This window comes from Podarcis muralis, chromosome 13, assembly GCF_964188315.1.
Source record: "Podarcis muralis chromosome 13, rPodMur119.hap1.1, whole genome shotgun sequence".
Classification (NCBI taxonomy): Eukaryota; Metazoa; Chordata; class Lepidosauria; order Squamata; family Lacertidae; genus Podarcis; species Podarcis muralis.
In genome coordinates this window covers 19,149,665-19,172,105 of record NC_135667.1, presented here as the reverse complement: position 1 = coordinate 19,172,105, position 22,441 = coordinate 19,149,665, and the positions used below count along the sequence as shown (strand labels likewise).

The 22,441-nt window shown below is 46.2% G+C and overlaps 1 protein-coding gene across 2 annotated transcripts in view; it reads right to left on the bottom strand.

The window, feature by feature from the left end:
* The window catches only part of EPS8L1 (EPS8 signaling adaptor L1), a 45,930-nt gene that overhangs the window by 12,746 nt on the left and 10,743 nt on the right, over positions 1 to 22,441 (bottom strand). For both annotated transcript variants that reach the window (XM_028751826.2, XM_077917080.1), the window contains exons 2-15: positions 19,378 to 19,430; positions 18,332 to 18,375; positions 16,338 to 16,396; positions 13,918 to 14,079; positions 13,621 to 13,770; positions 13,279 to 13,361; positions 12,242 to 12,357; positions 12,046 to 12,098; positions 11,017 to 11,143; positions 9,884 to 9,972; positions 9,711 to 9,785; positions 8,679 to 8,827; positions 6,600 to 6,741; positions 5,337 to 5,365 (exon numbers count right to left, since the gene is read on the bottom strand). In XM_028751826.2, coding sequence (XP_028607659.2) covers positions 5,337 to 5,365; positions 6,600 to 6,741; positions 8,679 to 8,827; positions 9,711 to 9,785; positions 9,884 to 9,972; positions 11,017 to 11,143; positions 12,046 to 12,098; positions 12,242 to 12,357; positions 13,279 to 13,361; positions 13,621 to 13,770; positions 13,918 to 14,079; positions 16,338 to 16,396; positions 18,332 to 18,375; positions 19,378 to 19,394 — 1,295 coding nt within the window. In that variant the 5' untranslated portion in view covers positions 19,395 to 19,430. The remainder of the gene's footprint in view (positions 1 to 5,336; positions 5,366 to 6,599; positions 6,742 to 8,678; positions 8,828 to 9,710; positions 9,786 to 9,883; positions 9,973 to 11,016; positions 11,144 to 12,045; positions 12,099 to 12,241; positions 12,358 to 13,278; positions 13,362 to 13,620; positions 13,771 to 13,917; positions 14,080 to 16,337; positions 16,397 to 18,331; positions 18,376 to 19,377; positions 19,431 to 22,441) is intronic.

The following is a 22,441-nucleotide window of genomic DNA, read 5'->3' as shown; positions in this document are numbered from 1 at the left end:
AATAAGCGGAGGAAACCATAAATTAAGATCCCCTCACAGGAAACAGGAACTGAACCATTCAAAGGGAAATTCATTAGTGATGCCCTGGCTGTGCTGAACAGGAAGCAATTAATTAGAGACACAAGACGGAAGCTTTTAAAGGCACAGTAACCCTGAAAAGCCTCCACAGAACCTTTCCTGACCACACCAGATAGGCTGGCACTGTGGTTACATTTGAAGTAATGGACTTTGCCTCAAATTCAGAGGCCAGAACAATAAAAGAGAGAGGACGAGCTTTGTCAATTCTGAAACCAATGGGGGATTTGTTGATTGGGGGACAAATCCATTTTAAAACCAATTAAGATATCAATTAAAGCTTTAGTTCAAGTTGTGGAACACTTTCTTCAAGGTTACTTTGGGGTTCAGTGACATAAGAGGAATGAACAAGAAACTATTAAACACAGCCTTTCTAACAAAGAGTGGTTACTGGTAAATGTTGTAAGTAAATATTGTACACTTCCTTCAATATCTCAGAAAGGCATGCAAATTTGGGCTTGGCAATATGAAAGTTCACTGAAATTTTTATCACTTGACTAAGCTGCTGAAAAGGTCAGGTGATGAATCAACCGAAAGTTATTTCAGCCATTCAGCCCTAGCTTTTCATCACTTTTTATCTAGTTGAATGGAGGCAACGATGCAAATTCATGATGACAGGGGGGGAAATGTAATACTGAAGGAAGGGCTAGATAATGCACAATGTGAGATATTGGCCCCTGCACCACCTGCCTCTTTCCTATAGTTAATGGAATTTCCTGCAGGACCAAAGCGTCTCTCGCCCCTCCATGTTGCGGTCCTCCTCCCAGTTGGATGAGGACCACAACTGGAACCCGCTGGGATACAAAGCTTGCCAAGCGCTTCAGAACAGATGATAGGAGATGGAGAAGAAAAGGAATTAGAGCCCTTCATCCCCACCACCACCAATCCTACCTTAGCTGGCTGCCTAGCGTCCCCCTCTTGGCTCTCTTCTGGGCGCCATCTTTCTTTAACCGCTGTCCTCTTGTTTTCATCCTGTTGTATTTCCCTTCTGCACCCATCACCAGAGCATCTGGCCTTGCCTTCTGTGATACCTACATTCCTTAACACCTCCCTGTTTAAGCAGCCAGCTCCTATTACGCTACCTTATCCCAGTAAACCCAAGAGCCCTTAATTCCTGGTCTGTTCCTTACATTATTCATCCCTAACAAACCCCATTTTGTTTCAAGCTAACCCAGGCAGCCTCGTTGTTCCCAAGCCCTGCTGCCCTGGCTCATTCCCCCAGCCTTTCTAGAAAACCCAGTTCTCCCAGTTCTGTCCTCCCACATTGTACACAAAGCCTGGAATGGACTTCCTTTGTGTTTATTTAGCTTCCTGCCAAGCCATGGCTATCCAGGGGCTGAAGAGATTGGCATGTTCTCTTGAGCCTGCTACTTGTGTGCTGTTCCACATCAAGAACTCCCTGTGCGCTGTGCCCAAATTACAGTGCCTGGCCATTACCAAAGTGTGCTCCTGTCTATGGCAGCATTCGTGTTAACGTTAAGTGAAAACAAGTAATTCTACAGGAGGCCTATTTAGGAGGGCAATGTGCCTCAATGTCCTCCAAGCCCTCACTGAAGGGGACATCATGTTCAGCAATGTCTACCTGGGGATATAGCCAATAAGTCTACCTGGCTCTGCTCCCGACTGCTTACACACCCACACTTTCTGTGGTGCGCAGATGCATTCTGAGAAGGAACCGTGCGGGCCTTACTTCCGTAATGTGTGCAGAAAGCCAAACTGTGTAGGATCCAGCATATTAATTCCGTGCTCTTATTGCTTCCCTGCTTGAACTCCTCAGGGGAACAACTGGGAACCATGCAGCAGCCTAGCTCCAGCATGGTTGTCCTCCCCTGTGGACTACAACTCCCATCATCCCTAACCACTAGCCATGCTGGCTGGGGTTGATGGGAGTTGGAGTCCAACAACAGCTGGAGGGCAAAAATTTTGGCTACTCCTCCAGCAGCCACTTAATGGGTGGAAAGGGAGCAACCCTATAATTACTCCCAGCTGCTATTTTCCCCTCCCAATTGGTAGGGGAAAGAAACAGAGAAAATCAGCTGCCAAGAGGAGTGGTAGTCTGACAGAGGCTACTAGTGCTTCCCCGCATGTGTCCAGTTGTGGGATTCTATTATGTAGTGAATGTAACGTGAAGCCAAGGCTTTAGCCAAGAATTCACTGCACTTTTGCAGAAGTGCAATTCCCAGTCGTCTTTTTGGGAAGACATGACTCGGGACTCAAAGTTGTTTACTCTTTTTAATGTACAGTACCGGTAAGTGTTGCCTGGCTCCTTTTCTGAAGGGTTTTCCAGGAAGTGGAGACCTTGGATCTCAACACTTTATTGGAACCTTTTCGTGACTTCTCTATGCAAACAACATCACATCATAAATACTTGTGGAAAATCCACCCTAAGTAATAAAAAGGGGAGAGGTCACTAGCCTAGATTATTTCAGTGACCCGTTGGGACCTTAGTCTATCTTTGTCTTGCCTGAAATCCAGAATTTCTGGTTCAGCTAAAAAGAGGCATCTGGTTTTAATTTATTTCAAGAACTATGAGGGAACCCACTCCCTCCCTGACACAGTATGCATCAGTGAACAGTCATTTCCTCATTTTTGGGCAGTATGTGCACACACACCCCAACACTTATGGGGCCACCCCCATTGTACATGTCTACTTTAATTCAAGATATCTGTTGTTGCCCCATCTCCCTTTGTTAAATTGGTTATATTTCAACCTTGTGGATCTCAAGTAAATCATTATGGGCATATCTATACTAAATACCGGTATGTTTGAAGAAAGTTCAATAGTCATTGTATGACTAAGAGGTGGTTCCTGGGCTGAGGGAGCTAAAGACCACTCACAGTTCTTACCATCCTCTTCTCAGGATCATTGGTGTGTATGGGTGTGTGCTATAGCTGGAATGCTATAGAACTGAATTGCCCCAAATCCCTGGGTGGTCGTAAGGACAAATCTATCTATCTATCTATCTATCTATCTATCTATCTATCTATCTATCTCTCTCTCTCTATCTATCTATCTATCTATCTATCTATCTATCTATCTATCATCATCTATCTATCTATCTATCTATCTATCTATCTATCTATCTATCATCATCTATCTATATCTAAAATTGCTATACTACTGGTTAAAGATAAATTAAAGAGTTTGCAGCTGAGGTGCCAGAACATTTTGTTTTAGTCTACCAATATCCTTGTTCTTGGCAAGTATTGGGACTCACTGGACAGTTTAGGGAGCAGAGGATTAAACTAAGCATGGGAGTTGGTTTAATGACCAACAAGGCCTGTATGTTTTCTCAGAAACCTCTTTCTTGGCCACACTGGATCTGAATTTACTCTTCAGCGATTTATTAATTTCGTGTCAGTTTTTTTAAAAAAAGTACTTCTCCCATCAGTGAAGGAGACTAGGAACATTTTTTTTAAAAGCAGATAAAATTATTAAAGTTTTAATAAGCTGGATTCTTTGGCAGCTGCTAACATTTTGCATTCGGAATTCGTTGATGTGACAGTGGCTAGGCAGGTCCTTAGCCACAATTGCAAACAGGTTCCGATTTGGGGAGGTAATTTCAAGTCCCCACTCAACGTTAAATGGCTGCTGGTCACTGACCTGAAGCTCCCTTACCTCCCACTTACCCTAACAGCCACCTGCAATTTATACAGACTTATACACCACCCTCACCTAGCGAAGCCCCCAGCCATTACCACCACCACCAGCTTACTAGTCCTATCACTGACTTCCCTGCTCACCACCGGACCCAGCTTCACGCAAGGCAGAGAGACAGCGAGAACAACAGAAAGAGAGAGAGAAACAGAAAAGAACATAGAATTTATCTAAATTTCCCGTGATCAAATGGCTCACAAATTTTCCCAGCTGGGAAGACCTTCAAGAACTCTCTGCCTGAAAGGCATATTACGCTAAGAAGGAGTCCTTCATCATGACAACGGCCAAGGCCATTCCAATCCCAGCCCTGGCGCGCTCACTCTCTCTCTCTCTCTCTCTCTCTCTCTCTCTCTCTCTCTCTCTCCACACACACACACACACACACACACACACACACACACTTCTTTCAAGTTCCCCCACCCTTAGGGTCCAGCAAAGGCTCTGGAGGTCTGTGAAGCTGTGATTTAATTGGTGCCTGGATGAGAGCCCAGCACGAAAGGGTTTTGTGCAGCATGGCTGGGAAAGGCCTGTGACTCTGGAGAGCTTTTGTCACTCACAGGAGAGGCAACACAATGGCCAGTACTTTCAGTTCAGTATACAGTAAATTTAGCTTTCTATTCCCATATGCTGCCCCCACCAATGTTGCACGGGGGCCCATGCATCTGAGGTCACTTGCAGACAACCTGTTTATTGAACATTCATTCTAATTTATATGTTGGGAGTTTATATGATGTTGCATCAAGCCATGGTTATATCCCATACTTTCTGGTACATTTCCCCATCCTTTTCCTTATTGCAAAAAGTCAGATTTAAGAGGAAAGCGGCTTTGTTGTGCAAGAGCACCAAACTTTAATTGTGCCGGTATGTTACAGAATCTCCCATCTGCAAAATAGCAATAGTCCATATTATCTGCTGGGATGCGGGTGGCGCTGTGGGTTAAACCACAGAGCCTAGAACTTGCCGATCTGAAGGTTGGCGGTTCGAATCCCCACGACGGGGTGAGCTCTCATTGTTTGGTCCCTGCTCCTGCCAACCTAGCAGTTCAAAAGCATATCAAAGTGCAAGTAGATAAATAGGTACCACTCCAGCGGGAAGGTAAACGCCATTTTCGTGCACTGCTCTGGTTTGCCAGAAGCGGCTTAGTGATGCTGGCCACATGACCCGGAAGCTGTACACCGGCTCCCTTGGCCAATAAAGTGAGATGACAGAAGACAGAAAACAGACAATGCTGATCAGAATTTTGGGAGAACTTTACCAAAACTTTGCCAATCCCATCCTATCCTTCAGTATAAGAACAGCCTGCTGGATCTGGCCAATGACCCATCTAGTGCAGCATCCTGTTCTCACAGTGGCCAACCAGATGCCTATGGGAAGCCTGCAATATCTTCCCCCCTCTCCCACCTTTCCTCTCTCCTTGCCTCTCAGATCCAATTTCCAACCCTGCCTTCCAAGTCCATTCATCCATCCATCGGTCCATCCATCCATCCATCCATCCATCCATCGGTCCATCCATCCATCCATCCATCCATCCATCCATCCAAACATCTCAACACACCTTCCCAAATATAAAAATCAAATGGCCAGAGGCTTGAAAGGGACTTACCCATTGGCTGCAATTGTGGGAGCTGATTGCTGTAACAGAGGAGAGAGGGGAGGAGAAACAGATAAAGGGTTAACTCGCAAGACTGCACAGTCACCTTAACCCAACATCCAGCTCAAGGCAGTATCCTCCCCAAGTTATCACCTCTAACTCAGTGTTTCCCAACCTTGGGCCTCCAGCTGTTTTTGAACTACAATTCCCATCATCCCTGACCACTGGTCTTGCTAGCTAGGGATGATGGGAGCTGTAGTCCCAAAACAGCTGGAGGCCCAAGGTTGGGAAACACTGCTCTAACTGATCAGGCCTGAAGTCATATTGACTGTAGTCAGAGCCAACCTCCCTCCTGCAACCTGGTGCCCTCCAGGTGTCCTGGTTCCCATCAGCCTCAGTCAGCACAGCCGTATGATGCTGGGGCTGATGGGATTTGCAGGCCAAAATGTCTGGAGGGCAGCAAGTTGGGAAAGGCCAATTCAGATCCACTCTGCCTCTGGCATAACCCAACCGTTATGAGAACCAGTGCGAAGTGGTGGCTAGAATGTGTGGCCAGCAAGACTTGCGTTCAAATCCTCACGTAGCCCGCCCATCAAGCTCCCTGAGTGATCCGGGGCAAGCCCAATTAATGTGTAATTAAGATGCATGGGAAGATGCAAGATTGGACACTTCTAGAAGGAAACAAGACAAATTTATGATAGTTTTATTACTGGCTGAATAGAGCCCCCATTTTCAGTGCCACTATGCTGATGAATATCAGGGAGAAGAGGGGAGGACAAACAATGTGGGATGGATCTTGCCTTAACAGCCTGCTTGAGGAGCTTCCCCGAAGTATCTAGTTGGCCACAGAAGGAAGCAAAAGGCTAGTTTAAAATGACTTTTAGTCTCACTCAGCAGGTCTATTCTTATAGCAGAGAGAGAGAGAGAGAGGTGGAACTGTAGGAAGTAGTTGTTTTTAAAAAATGGTCTGATTTATGCAGTGAGTAGCGGCTGTGGAATCAAACAGTCATAACGCTCTTCCTGAAAAGTTGGTTCCACCAGATTCTTATTTGTAGCAATTGCAAACAAGAAATGAGCTACTGGATCCACCCAGAATGTATTAGGATGCCCCAAAATACATCAGAATGGATCCTTCAAGCCACGTTCTGCCCACAAGGGGAACTTGCTCTTTCTCCCAGGAGCAGCAGATGCTTTTGCAGCTGTTCTCTTGCCCTCGGTGTGGGGTTTTTATTTTTGCAAATGTTTATCCTGCCTGCTTTCCACCTCGTCACTCACTTGGGCGCGACGTTCTTCGTGTCGGTGCTGCATCTCCACTGGGTCTTCCCAGGGCTGGCCAGAAGCGTCTAGGCGTGGCGTCTCCCAGCCACTCCGGAAAGTTGGGTTATAGGGATCTGCGTAGCCCCGGGGGAAGTCCACTCTGGGGCGCACAGGGCAGAAAGGAGGTAGAAATGAATAGAAGAAAATAATACAATTGAGAATGAGTGAAATCATGGAATGAGGGGGGTTATTGGGTTGTTTTCATTTTGATTGTGTATTTTGTGTTTTCATATTGTGACTTTATCTTGTGAACCACCCTGAGACTTGCAGGTATAGGGTGGTATACAAATTTAATAAACAATAAATAATGATGATGATGATGATGAAACCCTCAAACACATACTGAAACTTGCCCATTCATTTCTGATTAAAATTGCCAAAACTGATCTACCTCAAACTGATCAACACTGAATCACTAGCCAGTGTCCCAAATGGATGGGTCTAATTCATGGGTAGGCAAACTAAGGCCCAGGGGCCGGATCTGGCCCAATCGCCTTCTAAATCCAGCCCGGGGACAGTCGAGGAATCAGCGTGTTTTTACATGAGTAGAATGTGTCCTTTTGTTTAAAATGCATCTCTGGGTTATTTGTGGGGCATAGAAATTCTTTCATTCCCGCCTGCCAAATATAGTCCACTCCCCCCAAAAGGTCTGAGGGACAGTGGAACGGGCCCCTGCTGAAAAAGTTTGCTGACCCCTGGATTTATCAGCAACATATTGAAGACCTTGGAATGCAAATCCCCAAGGTTTCCAATGCCCTCTGAGTCGGAAGTGAACTGCTGAGCAGCTCCAGTGACCAAGCTGCTCTGGTGACATCAGCTCAGTTCAGCCAATGGCAGGCAAGAGAGGTCATGACACCGTGACTGCAACGCTGAGCAGCCAGTGGCACGAAGGGAAACGGGGCCAGCACAGAACTGAGAGTCCGAGGAAATGGCTGCAGAGTTTAGGAAGAGGTGGGTGGGAAAGCAAGCGAACCAAACCACTGAAAACACAAAACTAGACAAAATTTGAAGAGGGAAGAACAGGGCTGGATTTAGGTTTGATGAGGCCCTAAGCTCCTGAAGGTAATGGGGCCCTTTATATGTCCAGCTGTCCTTTGTCAACAACAAATTGTCACTCTTTTTTGGTGTTGAATATATGCTATATGGTAATTTTTGGACCTACAGTGGTGCCTCGCAAGACGAAATTAATTCGTTCCGCAAGTCTCTTCGTCTTGCGGTTTTTTCATCTTGCGATGCACGGTTTCCCATAGGAATGCATTGAAAATCAATTAATGCGTTCCTAGGGAAACCGCCTTCAGACCAGGTCCGGGGACAGACTGTCCCCGGACCTCTTCTGAAGGCTGGGGGGGGGGGGACAAGGGCTTTTCTTCCCACCCCCAGCATTTTAAAAAACCCTGGGACAGCGGAGGACTTCTCCGCTGTCCGGGCGATCTTAAAATGCTGGCGGGCGGCATTTTAAAATCGCCCCGGGACAGCGGAGGACTTCTCCGCAGTCCGGGGCGATTTAAAAGCCCCTGGGAAGGCAGGCAGGGGGGACAAAGACTTTCGCCCCCCGCCCGCCTTCAGAAGGTGTTCCCGCCCCCCCCCCCGCCCGGCTTCACAGCAGCGCTACGAAGCCCGGCGGCTGGGGCAGGTGTTCCCGCCCCCCCCGCCCGGCTTCGCAGCAGCGCTACGAAGCCCGGTGGCTGGGGCAAGTGTTCCCGCCCCCCCACCTTTCGTTTTGCGAGTTTTTCGTCTCGCGAGGCGTTCGTCTTGCGGGGTACCACTGTAATAGGAATCTAAAGCCATTAGCACATGTTGCCATGCAACCAGGCCATGCAGAATGTAGGCACCCTATATATAGAAATGAGCAAACCAGTGATATTTTAGGGAGCAGGCTAGCATTACTTACATCATAGGAGCCTACACAACACAAAACACTGTTGCTGTATGTAGGTTTCATTTTATTTGTTTTTTATCTTATATTTTGAAAATGTACATTTCCCCCCCTTTAATTTTTTTGGGGGGGCTGGGGAAGAAATAACAAACCCCCCTTACCTTGGCCTGGTCCAGTTTTCGCCCAGTGAATACCACAGTTCCGTCTCCTGGTCTCCCAAGCAGCCTCGCATCAGCGTCACTGCTTCCAGGGTCAGCATGGGGCTGCGCAGCTCAGAAGCGAACGCTGGTCCCCCCGAAGACTCCACAACCTGAAGTGAGATGAGGCAGTCAAAAACAGCAAGTTGTTGTTATTGTTCTATTTATTTATATCCCAGTCAAGGGGGCCCAAGTTCTCCACGGGAGGTGCTTGACTCTAGAGCAGTGGTTCCCAACCTTATTTTGGCTATGCCCCACCTAAGCATCTCTAAAATCCTGATGCCCACTCCACCACCATGAAACACAATTCTTAATATTCAAAAAGTGAACTCCTACTCATGTGGAGGAAGTCTAAAAGGCCAATAACTCATTCTCGAATTGCCCCACCTTAAAAATCAAATTGCCCCCCTATGGGGTGTGTGCCCCACATTTGGAACCACGGCTCTAGAGCCAATCTGCACACGCAGCAACATCGCACGATGAAGCTTTTCATGGATCGTACCACGCTGCTCTCCAAGGGTGCGGGGAGGGGACTGCACTGTTAATGCTCTCCCATGACAAAGGAGACTTCACATACAGATGCCGAGCATGCCAGGGATATATGTTCTAGGCCAGGCATAGGCAAACTCGGCCCTCCAGATGTTTTGGGACTACAACTCCCATCATCCCCAGCTAAGAGGACCAGTGGTCAAGGATGATGGGAGTTGTAGTCTCAAAGCATCTGGAGGGACGAGTTTGCCTATGCCTGTTCTAGGCTCCCCTTTGATACACCAGTTTTCCACATGCAATTATTTTTTTAAAAAATGGGTTTCAGTCCCATGTCTGCCATCCGCACGGTATAGTTCACCCTGTCATTCTGCTGCTTGGGCAAATCACCTTCCAGAGTTTAATTGCTACCAGTTTGTAGAGCAGCTCTGGACTGGCAGCAGCCCCCTTGTTCAGCTGCCTGAGAGTTCATCTTCCCCTCCCCTCTGCCCCATTGAACCTGTTGCTTACCAGCTTCAAGGGGTTGAAGAGAAAATGTATGAGCTCCTCTGAGGTAGGGTTTGCAATGTTCGATTTCAGCCTTGCCTGGGTGGTGGGAACAAAAGCGTATCCTAGTGGTTAGCATGAGCCAGGCAGGTGCCCTCTTGCTTTCTTGCGAAAAAAGCACACTCAGCCACACTCACCAGAAGACTGAAGGAATATTTCATCTTTGCCAGAGCATCTTCAAACTCCTCTTGGGGAGGAGGCCGGGATCGGATTGTCAGGAGTCCCTCTGCGGATGCAGCAAAGTAAGAAGATATTGACACCTGTACTGCAACTTGGGCTATTGTTCTACGATGACATTACATGCAGCCTAAATTATGTATACTTCCTCTTGGAATTGCAGCGGAACAAAGCAAGAGGCATGAAACCATGAACGAATGCCAAAACAGACTCAGGCATGTGTGTACATCCCACTTCCACCTCACCAGTCCAGAATCTGTTTTGGAGAGTAGAGCCCCTGGTCCCGATGGATTTAGAGGCTTCCTCAGCACAGGTGCCAAAGGCCTCCTGTAAATGCTCCACATAATGAAATTAATGTGCTACACATGTCGATACAAGATGCCCACATGTGGAGCTGCACACAGGGTGTGCAGCAACCATGTCAGCAAGCCTTTTGGATCCATGATCAAAGCTGCAGGATTTCTGCCTGCAGATGGGAATCCATTGAGGGTTCTGGAGAAAGGCCCCTTGCCCCAGGTTTTCTCTGAAAGAGCAACTCATGTCAAACGAGTGAAAAACACACACACAAAAAGACCTCTTGTATATGCAAAGCATGACAACTCTGCTATGGTGCTATGCCAAAACAGGAGACCTGGGACCTGTTATGTTAGGGAAGCCTTTCAGAGCCCAGTGAAACTTTCTGGATTCTGGTGGGTTTCCAGAATTGTCCAGAGAGCAGAACCAGAACGTTCAGCCAGACAGGAGCAGTATTCAGAAGAAGAAGAAGAGGAGTTTGGATTTGATATTCCGCTTTATCACTACCCGAAGGAGTCTCAAAGCAGCTAACATTCTCTTTTCCATTCCTCCCTGACAACAAACTCTCTGTGAGGTGAGTGGGGCTGAGAGACTTCAGAGAAGTGTGACTGGCCCAAGGTCACCCAGCAGCTGCATGTGGAGGAGCGGAGACGCGAACCTAGTTCACCAGATTACGAGTCTCCTGCTCTTAACCACTACACCACACTGGCTCTCTAGTTTCTAGCCGCCTCAGTTATCGTGGCAAGAAAGAGAGGGAAAATATAGTTTCCTGGAGCCTGGTTCGATCTATATTTCTCACCGCCTGGCCCCCGGCGACGCCCCTTTGCGGAGCGCTTGCGTTGATCCAGGACACGGAAAGCTTCGGCCGATTTCTGCAGCTTCCCTATGAAGGCTTCCACGTCGTCAAAAACATGGTTCAGCAGCTCCTGTCAGATGGAGAGAGGAAGGGAGATAACAGTAGACAGTTCCAGCTGAACACTCTATATAGAGCTCTCTGTGTAAGAACCAAATGCACAGATCTGTACATGTCTACTCAGAAGTAAGTCCCACTGAGTTCAGGGGAGCTTACTGCTAGGTAAGCGGGTATAGCATTGCAGCCTCAATTTCTAAAAAGAAAGAGAGAGAATTGTGGCATGTGAACTACATGTACTGGAATTCTCCGTTCTATGCAAATTCATGAAGTGATGTTCCCTTGCCCTAACTACACTTTACTCCTGGAAAAGCAGCAAAGACCATCCACTCTATCTTGAACTCCTTGAAGGAAGTGCAAGATATTTATATCAATGGCAGCATTCCATTGAGCTACAGCAACATAAAACTACACATGGTTTGCAGAACAACAACACTACTTTTAACAGAATGAAAACACACTTCCCTAAACATTTTTTTGGGAGGGTGAGGGAACAGTATTTTTAAATATATAGGAGAGAAAAAAGAGTATTTAACAGATCATCCCTGATGCAACAAATATATTCTATACAAATATATTCTATAGGTTGTGTGTGTGTTTCTTAGAGTCCAGATGTGCCAATACGTTCTCTACTTTTAACAGCTGTACAACAAGCAGGGGGGAAAACCCACCACAGGTGTATCTCTCCCTATCATTGCTTTGTTACCTGTCCAAACCTGCACATACCTGCCAGGAAGCTGCCAAGGGCACTGACTATGCATCAGGGACAAAAGGTGACGGGTCCCATTGGGTGCATGCAAATATAGGCAAATCCACAAATCCTACCTCATGGCAATCACTCCTACCTCCCACAAATCATTCTAACCTCTTTTGAAGGCCACCTGGTTTTTCACACAGAACCTTTCCAGCTAAACTTACCACATTTTGCTCGGCCTGAACAAAGGCCAGGTCAGATTCAGCTGCCGAGATATCTGGAAGCAGAAAAAGCCAGGAGGTTAGACACACTATGCTATCCTCTGCCCACCCTAATTGTTTTAGTGGTGTTCAACTCAGGCATAAAGGTGTGCACAGGTTTGCAGCCTTTGGCGAAGAGTCCGGGCTCCTGGCTTCTCACCATTCTCCTTTTGCTCTGGCACGATAACCATTGTCCTGGAGGGCACCTCTTTAGGAGACTGAGGCAGGGTCTCCGGAGCCTTGTTGGTCTGGCTGCCAAGCCAATTTTGGGTAGCTCTGAAGACGAGAGACGAGAAGCAAGAGGTTGAGATAAAAAAGGAAGGGCTCTCACTCTGAGAGAGAATACTATTCTAGACATCTCTAGCTCTCCTCTGGCTCAAGGGTGGGGAATCTTTTTCTGGTCAAGGGCAACAGTCCCTTGGGTGTGGGAGGGGCTGGAGCCAGTGGTGGGTGTGGCCAGAACCAAAGTGGGCGGGGCCATATCCCAAACTATGTCACTCACAAACAGGTGTACTGGCACTCCAGCAGCTGCTTTTACTGGTGAAAGCAGCTTTGGTGAGGTTTCTGCTTTGTTTTAGCAGAGAAGCGGTGCATGTGGGTGCTTAACCCTTTTCCGTTGCTTTTTTGCTGCAACTCACTCCCACTTTAAGCCACTCTCCACACCTCCACTCTGCAGGATTCAAGAAGCATGGGAGGAAACTCGCAGGGGGGAAATCAGTAGGACTTGCGTTAGAAAAATAGCACGTGGGTGAAAGGGTCAGATGCCTCCATCCAAACATCTCTACTGAAAACCCACACAGACCATTCCTTGTACAGCTGCTCTGCCCTAGAAAGAGCCATCAGCAGGATTGAAATACAGTGGTACCTCGGGTTAAGAACTTAATTCGTTCCGGAGGTCCGTTCTTAACCTGAAACTGTTCTTAACCTGAGGTACCACTTTAGCTAATGGGGCCTCCTGCTGCTGCCGCGCCGCCGGATCAGGATTTCTGTTCTCATCCTGAAGCAAAGTTCTTAACCTGAGGTACTATTTCTGGGTTAGTGGAGTCTGTAACCTGAAGGTACCACTGTACATTGTGTGTGTGTGTGTGTGTGTGTGTGTGTGTGTGTGTGTGTGTGTGTACTTTGCAGCCTTCATAGTTTTAGAACTCCCCTTTCCCTCAGACCTGTGGCTATACAGGCTTATGGGTCTGCATTCACCTGAGCGCCTCCTTCCGCTGAGCATTTCCACCTGACTTGAAGTCCAACAGAGCTCCATTAATGTCCTGCTGGATCAATTCTGCCTATAAAATGGAAGAGAAACCAAGTCAGAAAGCTCGGCAGTGAGAGAGAAAACTCCCTTCTCCAGCTCCAAAATATGCCTTGGGGCATCACATTAGCCTTCACAAACTTGGTGCCCTCCCAATGTTTTGGATTTCAACTCCCATCAGCCCCTGCCAGAGACTGCTTTAGGTTCCATTTCCTGCAGCTGGAAGAGGGTTTCACTATCAAGAGTGGCTTTTCACACTTCCCTTATGGATCCACAGTGTCCAGTTTCCTTACCCCTACATGGTCACATTCAAAGAAGTGGACATCCGGTTTGAGCTGGTGGGGTTCCTGGCACACGAGCAGAAGCAGCGACTGGGATCGAGACTCAGGTCGAACGGCTTCACAACGAGCCACAGCTGCTAATCCGTAGTTCTCTAGCTCCTCCTGTAGGGGGAGACAAAGTCACCAAACAATCCAGACAACCCATACAGAGCCCTCTCCAAATAAGAGATATTGGATCACAGGGCTACTGCCAAGAACCTCTTGGTCCCTGTTCGCCACCCAACATGGCAACATGGGTTGCTCCTCTACCTTTGAGTCTATGTCGAAGAGCTTGATGGCCGACCCGTTGACCTGAAGCAACATCTCCTGAACCCAGATCTTCCCTTGGGCATCCATGACGGACAGTTTCCTGGTGGCATCCTCCACGGTTGCCAAGTCATCCTCGTCCCCGATGGAGAAGGTCACCAAGTGCTGGAAGATACAGAAGGGAGAGAAGCTTGTGCAAATCCATCTTAAGTCACTGAGGTTACTTGTTGTTTTATTTCACTAGTTTGCAAATGGTCCTGGGGACCATCAGAAGGGGTTCCTTAATTATTATTATTATTATTATTATTATTATTATTATTACTCCGCCCCGTCTGGCTGGGTTGCCCCAGACACTCTGGGTGGCTCCCAACAGAATATTAAAAACACAATAAACCATCAAACATTAAAAACTTTCCTAAACAGGGCTGCCTTCAGATGTCTTCTAAAAGTCAGATAGTTGTTTACTTCCTTGACATCTGATGGGAGGACGTTCCACAGGGTGGGTGCCACCACCAAGAAGGCCCTCTGCCTGCTTCCCTGTAACCTGACTTCTCACAGGGAGGGAACCAACAGAAGGCCTTCGGAGCTGAACCTCAGCGTCCGGGCTGAACGATGGGGGTGGAGACGCTCCTTCAGGTATACTGGGCCGAGGCCATTTAGGGCTTTAAAGGTCAACACCAACGCTTTGAATTGTGCTCGGAAACGTACTGGGAGCCAGTGTAGGTCTTTCAGGACCAGTGTTATATGGTCTCAGATATGGTAGACAAGTATTCATGGGAATCAGTATGACTACCAAAACCAACCCTGCCCTAGAACATCCAGGTGCCCAAAAGTGGAGTGTGAGTGTGTGTGAATGAATCTGAAAGTGAGTGAATGAATACATAAATAAATGAGAGAGGGAGGGAGGGAGGGAGGGAGGGAGGGAGGGAGGGAGGGAGGGAGAGGAAGAAAGGCCTTAACAGGGTCTCTCCGCCATCTTATGTTTGGTTGGTGGGCAGAGAAGAGAGTGGGCCTTTTGGAGAGGGCTCTCCCCAGAAAGGCTAATTTGGCACCAAGTATATTGGTTATTTGATGGAAGACCAGCTCATACTCCAGCTGGGCTGTCCTCTCCCTCCACAGAGCCATCTGCTACTACCAGCTGCTCTGTGGGAAGCATCTCAGTGACATTTTATATGTTGTCAGTCATATTCAGTACGCTTCTGAGTACCAGTTGCTGGAAGCTGCAGGAGAAGAGGCTGCTCTTGTGCTTGGCTGCTGTTGGAGGGTTTCCCACCGGCATCTCTTTGGCCACATTGACGACATGATGCTGGACTAGATAGGCCATTGGCCAGAACCAGGAGGGCTTCCCAGGTGGGCGGTTCCGTAATTGCAAAAAGTGAGGTTACAGGGAACCAGGCAGAGGGCCTTCTCGGTAGAGGCGCCCACCCTGTGGAACACCCTCGCATCAGATGTCAAGGAAATAAACAACTATCTGACTTTTAGAAGACATCTGAAGGCAGTCCTGTTTAGGGAAGTTTATCGTGTTTTTAATATTCTGTTGGGAGCCACCCAGAGTGGCTGGGGAAACCCAGTCAGATAGGCAGGGTATATTATTATTATTATTATTATTATTATTATTATTATTATTATTATTATTATTTTCTGATCATTGCTTTTCCCCCTAAAAAGATTGTATTTAATTTTACTTGTACACTCCCTTGGAATAATTTGTGTCATGAAAGGTTATATAAAAATAATTGTGAGGAATGCATTTGCCCTAGCCTTCGAGTATTAAACATGAGCTTATTCACTCTGCTGATTTTTGCCTTGTGCCATGGCTCTCCTTGGCGCTTACTGCTTCAATGTGGATTGTAAAACAGGGATGCTTTTTAAAAATTATTTTCTTGTTTGGTTCCCCATATAGTTCTACCAAAGGACAGTCCAAAAAAAACATGAACGCAAAAACTTTATACAGGCCTAGGCAACATCCCAAATGAACTAGAATACCCATCTTCCAACTCGTGAGTCAGGATCCCAAAACTAGCTTGTAGGCTAACCTCAGAGTGAGTTGCATATTATTTATATGATTTGTTTTGGAGGGAAGACTGTTGTATTTTAAAGAGGAGACAAGCAGGCAGGCAAAGAGAAGCTGAGGGAAAGGTGTAGAGTTAAGGAGGACGTGTGTGGTAAAAAAAGAAGTCAGAGTCAAGTGACAAGTCAAAATAATTGAAGGCAGTTGTTCTAGAATGTTCTTCAGAATCCACTGCAACACACAGGCTTCCCATGCAATGGGTTTCCTCAAAATAACTCTGGAGGCAACCAAGAACCCCTCATCCTTATAGCCTCTTCCTTAATATCACTCAGTTTTTCCCACTCTAATTCACTAGCCACTGATGTCCCACAGCTCTTGCCCCCGCTTTTGCACAGCCAAAACCCAAACTTACATTGACGGCATACTGTGAGACGTCTGCCATGATAATGCTGGAATACTTCTTCCTCTGCTCTGCAGAAAGAGACAAAACATTATTTAAGGAGGAGGAATTGTGTTGCAATGTTGACTTAAACCAGCAAATGAAACCTGAAACTTTAGTGTCGACTGTCAGCCGGGTCTGTTTAGCATCAACCGGCAACTTTTATTTTAAAAAGGTGGCATTGAGGGCGGGGATAGAGAAGGGAAGCACTGTCTTAGGGGGCTATATCCTATACGGAACAAATGGGCAGGGAGGATGGGATTACAGGATACACACACATTCATTCAAAGCACAAAGAAACCCAGGAACGGCTGTTTGTTACCCTGTGAGAAGTGACCTACAGTAGCCAGGACGGTGCTTTAACTATGGTGTGTACCCAGCCACAATGCACATGAGGTCTGCCTTCTTTGTGACAGGGCTCCTGCCAGTGGAGTGACAGTCGAAAATTCAGCAAATAAAACGTCATTTAATTTACATCCTAGAGAAAATTGCACATGCTTAACAGCTGCATGCCAGAGTCGTTTGCAAGACACAGAAACAGCAGCATAAAAAAACGGGAAATAAGCGTAAATGTATATACAGTCATACCTTGGTTTTCAAACAGCTTAGTTCTCAAATGCTTTGGCTCCTGAACGCCGCAAACCTGGAAGTGACTGTTCCGGTTTGCAAACTATTTTTGGAAGCGGAACGTCCAACGGTGCTTCCACAGCTTCCGATTGGCTGCAGGAGCTTCCTGCAGCCAATCAGAAGCCGTGCTTTGGTTTCTGAATGTTTTGGAAGTTGAACAGATTTCTGGAACAGATTCCGTTCGATTTCCAAGGTACGACTGAATGTACACACATTATACATATTGCTATATCTCTCGCTCATGCACACATGCAGTGAGTAAAGGTTTGCCTAGTTTAAAGGACAATGGGTTGTATCCAATGCTAATCTGACTCAGAGTAGACCCATGGAAGTTAACGGACATGACTAACTTAGGTTCACTAATTTCAATGGATGTACTCTGACTAGGACTAGCACAGGTTAAAACTCTTAATAAGAACATCCAGGGATTTATCTCTCTAAGGAACGCTTTTCAGTTCTTAAGAAATTATTACCTCTTCTAAAGAAGAGGGATGTAATTACTGCCTCTCCCTGCGGGAACCAGTTTAGCTTGTGAGAAATACACACACACCCATCTCCTCCCTTCTTACTGCTTCTCTGCTGATTCCTGCTTTTACCCCACCCCACGCGGCACAGAACCTTTGGTTTTTAAATCCCAGGAAAACCAAATGTTCGCGCTTCCTCAAGTCAAAAGGGAGAAACACAGAGAGGATGTAAACTGAAAGACTGACAGGTTTCCTGGTTTAGTTTGCAGTAGAGGAGCAGAAGTTTGTTGTGGTATCATACACAAGATCCCAACGTTTGAAGAAAAAAACTTTTAGTTTCATAGCACACAGTAGAACATGAGGGGGAACCATGCCAATCTTGCAAGCTTTGCAGAAACAGTTATGCGCAAGACTAATTTTGCAAAAGATCACCCATATAATTTTTTTTGCAGCACTTTTCAAAGCTGTGCGAGTTCTTTATTATCATTTAAAAAAGTGAGGTGCCTGCACTGAAGGAGATTATAAAGCAATAAACTGCATTTTGATGGTAGCGAAGTCAACCAAGGAAGAGAGGGGAGAGCGAGTCAAGGGATTAATTGTAAACAAATGTGGTTATTGAGGGTGAGGAGCAAAGAGTTAGGCCAAAGGCTTCCCAGGTAAGGTGTTGATGTGAGAAAGGGATCCCACGTGACATAATCAGGAAGGGAGTTCCAGGTGTAAAGATCATCAGCAGATCCGTTTATGAGAGCTGGTAATCCTTGAAAAAGCTGAGGATGCTACAGCTTCAGGACTGAGAAGGTCTTCAGATTTGAAACGTACCAGCACGCTCATAAACAAACAAATCTTCCAGATACATCCCTATACTCCAAAACTCACCATAAATGGCTCTGGCACTGGGCTTGGAGCGGTCACTGCCGAGGCTGCAAGACAAAATGGACTAGTTATTCAACAACGGGAAGAAATCACCTCAGGTCCACATTTCCAGACTACTATACACCCTTCTCAAAGCTTGCTAGGCCCTCAGGCTCCCCTCCGCCCATGAATCCTGGAGGCCAGTATCTTCTAGGGCTGGGGAACCTGTCCAAATCCTATCAGCCCCACTGTGTACCCAAGGAAAAGAAATATTAGTAATCTGTGCCACTTAATTTTACTTCAGCTCCCGAACGAGGCCATGGCGCTATACTGAAACAGCCCAGTTTCTATTCAAAGAGGTTTTGCAGCCATTAGTGCCCCAGCCCATGTCAACTCTAGTCCCACAGCCACCAACCCCTTTTGTCAACCCAGAAGTGAAAGAAAAAGAGAGGCAAGACTATGGCAAGACTTCCTTGCCATACCAGCAGGGCCTCCACATGATCCCCAATGGCTGTTTTCTAAGCAGTCCCTTGACAATGCTCAGTAAGTTAAAAAACCACAACAAAAGGGGCAAGAGAACAAGGGAGGTGTTCCTGGTGAGTTGTGGCAGCTCATTTTTTAGAAAAATAGCAGGTGAAGCGTAGGAGGCAACCTTGCCTTAAGATCTGGGAAGGGTTTGAGGTCTGGAGAGAATCCTGAGGTTCAGACAGGGAGGTTCGGAGGGTTACATTTACCCCCCGCCAGGCCTGAGGGTCTCCACCTTTTGTGGAGGGCAGTGGCTCTCCAAGGTTTCAGTCGCTAGGCCTTCTTCCCAGCACGACCCGGAGATGTGAAATGTCAGGGATCGCACCTAACACCTTTTCTATGTAGGTTGGGCTCTCTCAACCCTCGGGACAAAAAGTGGGTACATGCCCAGAACACCACGGAAGGTTCTGGAAAGCATAGAACTTTGTACCTAAGCTCTACATCCCAGATAAAACTGGGCACACCTTGAATTTCAGTGCCTCCCTAGGTAGTCTTGCTCCCAAATCTGTAGGTGCTGGATGGAGTTCTCTGACAGCCAATCTTACCTTCCTGAGTCACTCATGATGTCAGCGGCCTCGTCCAAAAGTCCCAATGCAACCTGGCAAGCATAAGAAGAGAACTTTGGTGGCAAAGGGGTGGAAGGAATAAGAAGCCCCAACAATAATGGACTGGCATTACAAGCTTCAAGAATTTGCTGAAATGGCGCAGTCAACAAATACCCTGAGAGGCAATTCAAAACAAAAAATTATGGAAAAGTGGGATAGATATAAAACTTATGTTCAAAAATACAGTGGTGCCCCGCAAGACGAATGCCTCGCAAGACGAAAAACTCGCTAGACTGTGGCATCTGAATATAGACTGCATTTTTAATCAAGGCATATATTGGCTTATATTTGATCAGGTTCCTAAATTAAATGGGCTTAGATTTTCAAATGTTTCATGCCAGGCAAGAAGGCCAGCTGTTTATAGAGAAAACCTTGGCCATTCTCCTAAGACAAGGGGCCCCCCTTTGATTTATAGCAGAAAACAATTCTCAAAGTCATAAAAGCTGGAATTACAGGTTAAAGAGCAAGGTTACGGACCCAACATAATTAAGAGTTAGTAAACAGTAAAATAAAACCATGTGCCTTAAACTTGAGCCAGATCTTCTTTCTAAGGTTAAAAGGCCAAGACCAAATGGAGAAGCATCCAGCTGGCAGAAAGAGAGGCTTTTTGGGAAGTCTTTTTAAAGCATTTTTGGGAAGTCTTTTAAAACTGTTTCTTTCTTAAACTGAGAGAGTTTGAGGAAGAGCTAATGGAAAACGAAACAACTAGCTGGAGTATGAACAGAGGAAGAGGCTTTTTATTTCCTATTTTACTTTGAGGCTGTAAACTGTTCCTTCCTTGTTACTTTTAGGAAGTTTATCCTTCTAAAAAGCTATCTATGATAATGTATGAAATATGCTGGCTTAAATGTAATTATGCAAAGGATCTAGAAAGAAAGAAATGTTAAATTCTTATTTCATAGAGTCATATTGCTGTAGGAGACCAGGGGGGCAGATGAGCCTAGCCCCCCTGCCAGAAATGAGACGCCATCCGAGCAGTTCTGATATATATGGTTGTCAGACATTTGTTTAGAAACCTTCATATGAAGTAGATCTTTCAATGTTGATGTGAAACTCAAGATCCTTGACATATGTTTAAGATAAAAATTTAAGATTAACCATTTGTTTTAGAAGGCAGTAGGGCAAGGAGGGCAGGAGGTGAGCTGGTAATTAAGATTCTTTGTTGAGACACATGTAAAGATATATTAATACTTGTTTGTCAATTATAAATGGAAGGAAATATAGCTCTTTGTCTCCCATAAAAGGCAATAGGAAATGAGTGTATTTTTGTGATTGGTCATACCAATCAGCCAATAGGAATTTCAACCAGGCTGATGGGACAGATGCAGCCACAGGAGGAGCATAGGGGGCTGGATTAAGGAAATATAAGTGCTGGCCATAATGGCAGGAGGCCAGGCCAGAGCTTGGTAACCATATACCACTGTGCCTCACATTTATTTGTCTGACAAATAAATTATTTTAATTTCTCTGTTGCTGCGTTGAATATTTCATTCCAGCTAAGCGTTAACCACAAGCAGGGTGCTACATTTTATGGTGCCCTGTGACTCGGATAAGTGGTCTGCTGGAACGCAGCCCCTTCGCCCTATTGAGCAGGGTACAAGAGAGAGGATCTCTAAACTGCTTTTCCAGCGCGCACTGGATAAATTTTTCCAGGGGAACGCAGAAGTCTCGTCTGTCTGATACCCTGCTCACTGGCGGCGACGGACCGGGGGGAAACGGAACCAGCTAAGGGTAAGTGCACTAAAGGGTTTTGGCCCTCCAATTAATTGGGAGGAAGAGAAGTCCTGATCAAACTTCTGCGTCTCAGTAAAGGGGAACTGAGTACGCTAGGTGGCTGGGTACATCAGATGGTGATCTGGTGTAGGGCAAAAGGGAAGATTGGGAGGTAGAGTGTGGTTGAAGTATCTAGCGCATTGCATGTGTGAGAAAGTACAATGTGTAACTGACCTAAGTGTGGAGTGAGTACTACTTCGTTTCCCAGTAAGGTGTGTGTGTGAGTGACTGAGTGGATACTTCACAGGGCCATACAATGGGAGTTGGGGGTTCAAAGGGGGAAATACACCTCTTGAATGTATGTGAAATAATTTTAAGAAAGCCTTCTCAGGGGCATATGGAGTCAAAAGGACGCCAGAGCGCTTGAGAACGTTATGTGAACTAGAATGGCCAAAACAAAATACTGAATGGCCATCTCAAGGAACCTTTGATATAAATTTAGTAAGCTAACTTTGGTCTAACATCACCAAAGAAACTGGAGGGTGCCCAGAACAATTTTCATATATAGATTCTTGGCTGAGCACATTAAATAAAAATCCTCCATGGATAAGGGAATGCAAAGTCCAACGATGTAAATTATTGGCTGTAAAAGCCAAAGCTAGGAAAGGAATCTTGCCAAATAAATTCAAACCCTCCACCAGTTGTAACCCCAAGGCAAGAAAGTGGAATGAATAATGGGGGTGGAGTCATAGAACTTGATTCCTTGATAGATTATGATAAATATCTTCAGGAGGCATTGGAGTCCTATAATGAAGCCCAAGCAGAAGTGGTTATTCCACCTGTGAGTCCCAGTAGAACTCCATCTACAGTCTCTTTTAGTGGAACAACTGATTGCCTACCCCAAACCCCTGTACATCCAAGTCCTAGAGAATTATTACAGAAGTTACAGGGAGACCTTAATCGGTCAGCAAGCAATACAGCCAGGCGTATTAAGCTGCTAAAAGAACGCCTTGGGACAAATACCATCCCCTATGATTTGAGGCCCCTAGAGCAAAGTGAAGAAAAAGGTCACGTAGTAGCCCCTCTTAGAAGAGTATTTGATGCACTTGAGGAGCCTGTGCTGGTTAATGGGCAACCTGGACCACGGCCACCTCGAACTTCGACCCTGCAATGTATTCCATTCACAACTACAGTCTGATGAATTGGAAAACGCCCCATCTTTCGCAGAAAAACCTCAGGCTATGATGGACTTGGTGACTTCAATAGTAAAATACTCATAGTCCTACTTGGA